Source organism: Hordeum vulgare, chromosome 3H (assembly GCF_904849725.1).
Source record: "Hordeum vulgare subsp. vulgare chromosome 3H, MorexV3_pseudomolecules_assembly, whole genome shotgun sequence".
NCBI lineage: Eukaryota > Viridiplantae > Streptophyta > Magnoliopsida > Poales > Poaceae > Hordeum > Hordeum vulgare.
The window spans coordinates 49,810,496-49,814,188 of record NC_058520.1 but is presented as its reverse complement, the minus strand read 5'-3'; the positions used below and the strand labels follow the sequence as shown (position 1 = coordinate 49,814,188).

The following is a 3,693-nucleotide window of genomic DNA, read 5'->3' as shown; positions in this document are numbered from 1 at the left end:
TGAGGGCACTAGTAAACATGCTCTTACTTCGGCTGCAAGCCGATAACTATGTTGCCTTGGCTTTAATAAAAGTTGAGGTGGGGGAAAGCCCTTTGATTCAAAAAAGAAAAAGAAAGTCAAGGCAAAACAACTATTGAATGAGCGTAGCAGTTTTTTCCCTTTTTGTACCGTGAAAAGGCATAATATCCTTTTATTCCGTGAGGATAACGTAGCACCAACGGGTCAATCCATTCCGTTCCTTTCTTAACGTAAACCAGTCCAAAACTAATCCCCACGGCACAACATTTGAATAAACATGATCTGCTAGCCCAACACGTACGTACGTACAGCACGCCAGTCGTGACGCAAAGCCACGGCTCCATTAGGCGGCGTCAAAACATTCTTTCGGCAACTAACAAAACAATCGATCAGACTACTACTGATACCACTCACTAGGGTCCGAGAGCGACGTCGCGAGGTGCCTTCTCCCACTCGCTGCTTTCCCGTGTTCTCCCCGACCGCGTGAGCGAGCCGCGGCTCCAGCGCCGCCACCAACCGTTGCCTTCCATCTCTCCGCGTGCCCAGAACCTTTATAAACCCCGGCCCTCTCTCTCGCTGGAGGATCGATCGACTTGCTCGTCCTGGTCTCTTCCCTCTCCTCCATCTCCCAGCCCACCATTGTTTCTGTTCCACCATATCCACGGAGCTCTCCATATATTAGATGACGAGAAACCAGTCCTGCGTGGGGTCGCACCCCTATTCCGCGCAGAACATGGCCGACGGCGAAGACCTGTCCTACCTCGACTACTATTTTGAGCAGGGCGCTGTGTCTGAGTCTGTGACGGCTCCGGTGAACCCGCAGGGGAGTAAGAAGAGGGGGGCGTCGGCGATGGAGGTTGAGGCGACGCAGGGGCAGGGCGTGGTTAACCTGTGGAATGAGATGGGGACGGGGTTGCCGGGGTTTAAGATGCAGAACTCGCCGTGGGATTCAATGGATACCAGCGGCGGGTTAGCGCTTCATGTGGTTGAGTCGTCGGTGGGGTTTGGGGTGCCGCAGGTGCATGCCATGGTCAACCTGGGACTGGGAGCAGAGTGGATGGGAGGGGTGCCGTCGGCCTCGGCGTCGGAGGCGCGGGGGTGCAAGAGGCAGCGCTCGCCGTCGGGCTCCATGGAGACCGCGAGCGGCGGCAGCAACGAAGACGGAGGCGGAGGCGCGATCGCGGATGAGTCTTTGGCGCCGGCCACGGGGACCGGGGTTGGCGGCGGAGGGAGGCGGCTGTGGAAGAAGGACCGCCACAGCGCGTGGTGGGACACAGTCAGCAGCTTCGGCTACCCGGCGGCGGACTTCAGGCACCATTTCTGCATGTCACCCAACACGTTCCAGGTTCTGTGCGAGCAGCTGGCGGCCGCCGTCCGCAAGGAGGACACCGCGCTGCGCGTAGCCATCCCCGTGCAGCAGCGCGTCGCCGTCTGCGTCTGGCGCCTCGCCACCGGGGAGCCCCTCCGCAAGGTCGCCGATCGCTTCGCCATCGGGGTCTCCACCTGCCACAAGCTCGTGCTCGACGTCTGCGGCGCCATCCAGGCCACGGTCCTGCCCAGCGTCATCCAGTGGTCGGACTCCGCCGCCATGGCCACCAACGCAGCCAAGTTCGAGGCCTTGTCTGGCATACCAGGCATCATCGGCGCCGTCTACACCACCCACGTCGCCATCATCGCGCCCAAGCACCACGTCATCAACTACCTAAACCCCCGGGCCACGGCGCGCAACAACAAGACATGCTACAGCATCACCCTGCAGGCGTCGGTGGACGCGGAGGGGACCTTCACCGACATCCGCGTCGGCCCAGGAGCCATGACCGACGAGCAAACCCTGCTCCTCTGGTCGCTGAACAAGCCCAAGCTTACCGGGGAGACCCTTGGCCAGGGCATGCGCCTGGTCGGCGGCGCCGGCTACCCACTCACGGACTGGATGCTGGTGCCCTACTCCCACCAGAACCTGACGTGGACGCAGCACGAGTTCAACCGGAGAGTGGCAAAGGCGCGCGCCGTGGCCGTCAGCGCCTTCCAGAGGCTCAAGGCGCGCTGGGCCTGCCTCCAGAGGCGCACCGAGGTCAAGGTGGACGACCTTTCCGTCATACTCGGCGCCTGCTGCGCGCTCCACAACATCTGCGAGCGCAGTGGCGAGCCGTTCGACCTCGAGCTGCTGCAGGGCTTGGAGCTCGACCTAGACGACGACAGCATGGTCGCCAATGACCCCGTGTCATCCTCGGCCGCCGGGCAGATGCGAGACAACATCGCCCACAACATGCTCCACCATCCCACGGTGGTCGGCGCTGGGTCTTTCTGCTAGCAGCTGCCAGCTAGTACCTGTTAAGTTTCTTGACCTGGTCAGCCGACTCGAGAGTAAAAGGAGTAAGAATTCATTGCATTGGTTCTTTTGTTTGAACGGAAAGAGCGAACAAGTTTTCTTCTCGAGATTAGCCCCATGTTTAGTATGATTCCGGGCAACGTTTTCTTGTTTTTAAGTTTGGACACAAGATTGTGGTTTGTGATATTGAAAAGGATGATATTTTTTTGGGCAATGCTATGCGCTGGCGCGTCGGCCGAAACTTTTGGCCGGCCGGGCGCGGGCTGCACGATTCACCAACCCCCGCGCGTCCGTACCGTTGGATCTCCATGCAACATTTTTCCTTCCGATGCAACAAACATTCGACGTGATGTAGCAAATTTTTTAACGGTTGTAACAAAAAATAAAATTTATAGCAAAAATAAATATCTACGTGATCGTAGCAAAAAAACGAAGCTGATGGTGCGTGGTAGCAAAAGTCAAACGCCGGTTGTAATAAATATCTACGTGAACGTGTATGCAACTTTTTTAGTGAACGGTTGCAGCAAAAAAAGATGCCGGTTGTAGCAAAAATTAACACGGTTGTAGCAAAAGTAAAAAAACATCGATTGTAACAAAAAATCCGACGAACTGGGGTTACAACCAAACGTATATGCAGCTTTTTTACTGGACAAATGTAGAAAAAAAACGCTTGCAGCAAAAATGACGTTGGTTGCAACAAATTTACACGAGAAAAAAAGCTGCATGAAAAAATTTTGTATCAGAAAAACACACGGTTGGAGTAATTTTAACGAGAAATGTTGCAAGCATCTGCCAGAGCGGGGCGTGGCGCGCGCGCGACTGGCGGAACGATTCGGCCAGCGCGTGGGGTGGAAGCGTTTACCTATTTTCTTCTTCATGTTTTTTAGGATGTTCCTTGGATCTTGTATATCACCATCAATTTTGCCAAATGTGTATCCTGTTTTCATTTTGCCATCCAAGACACTAGATTTTTTTTTAAACCGGGCAAACCCCTCTCCATTACTTATCATAACGGAAATACATAGTTCGATAAAGGAAAAAATAGAAAGGGGTGCGAGTTCAAAGCATTTTTGGAAAACCCACCGTAGGCACTCGTCCTCGAACAGCCTACCGCAGGGCGAAAATCCAAAAACACCTATCAAACACAACCAAATAGTCCAGAACCCACCAGACACACGACAGGGAAACAAGTCTAAGACGAAACAAAGAACATAGTCAGATTCACTCCGGAATCGACTAGATCGCCCACGGAGGGGGAATGGAAGACTAAACCACGTGACAACAAAAGCTACAGCCTGCAGAAACACCAACATCACTGAGCACCTTCTGAAGCAGCACAGATCTGC

The 3,693-nt window shown here is 54.6% G+C and overlaps 1 protein-coding gene across 1 annotated transcript; it reads left to right on the top strand.

Moving 5' to 3' along the window:
* The first annotated feature begins 603 nt into the window (after positions 1 to 603).
* LOC123439490 (protein ANTAGONIST OF LIKE HETEROCHROMATIN PROTEIN 1-like) lies at positions 604 to 2,636 on the top strand. The gene has a single exon (XM_045116201.1). It carries the CDS (start codon positions 701 to 703, stop codon positions 2,327 to 2,329), a length of 1,629 nt encoding a protein of 542 aa, XP_044972136.1. The 5' UTR covers positions 604 to 700; the 3' UTR covers positions 2,330 to 2,636.
* The last annotated feature ends 1,057 nt before the right edge of the window (positions 2,637 to 3,693 follow it).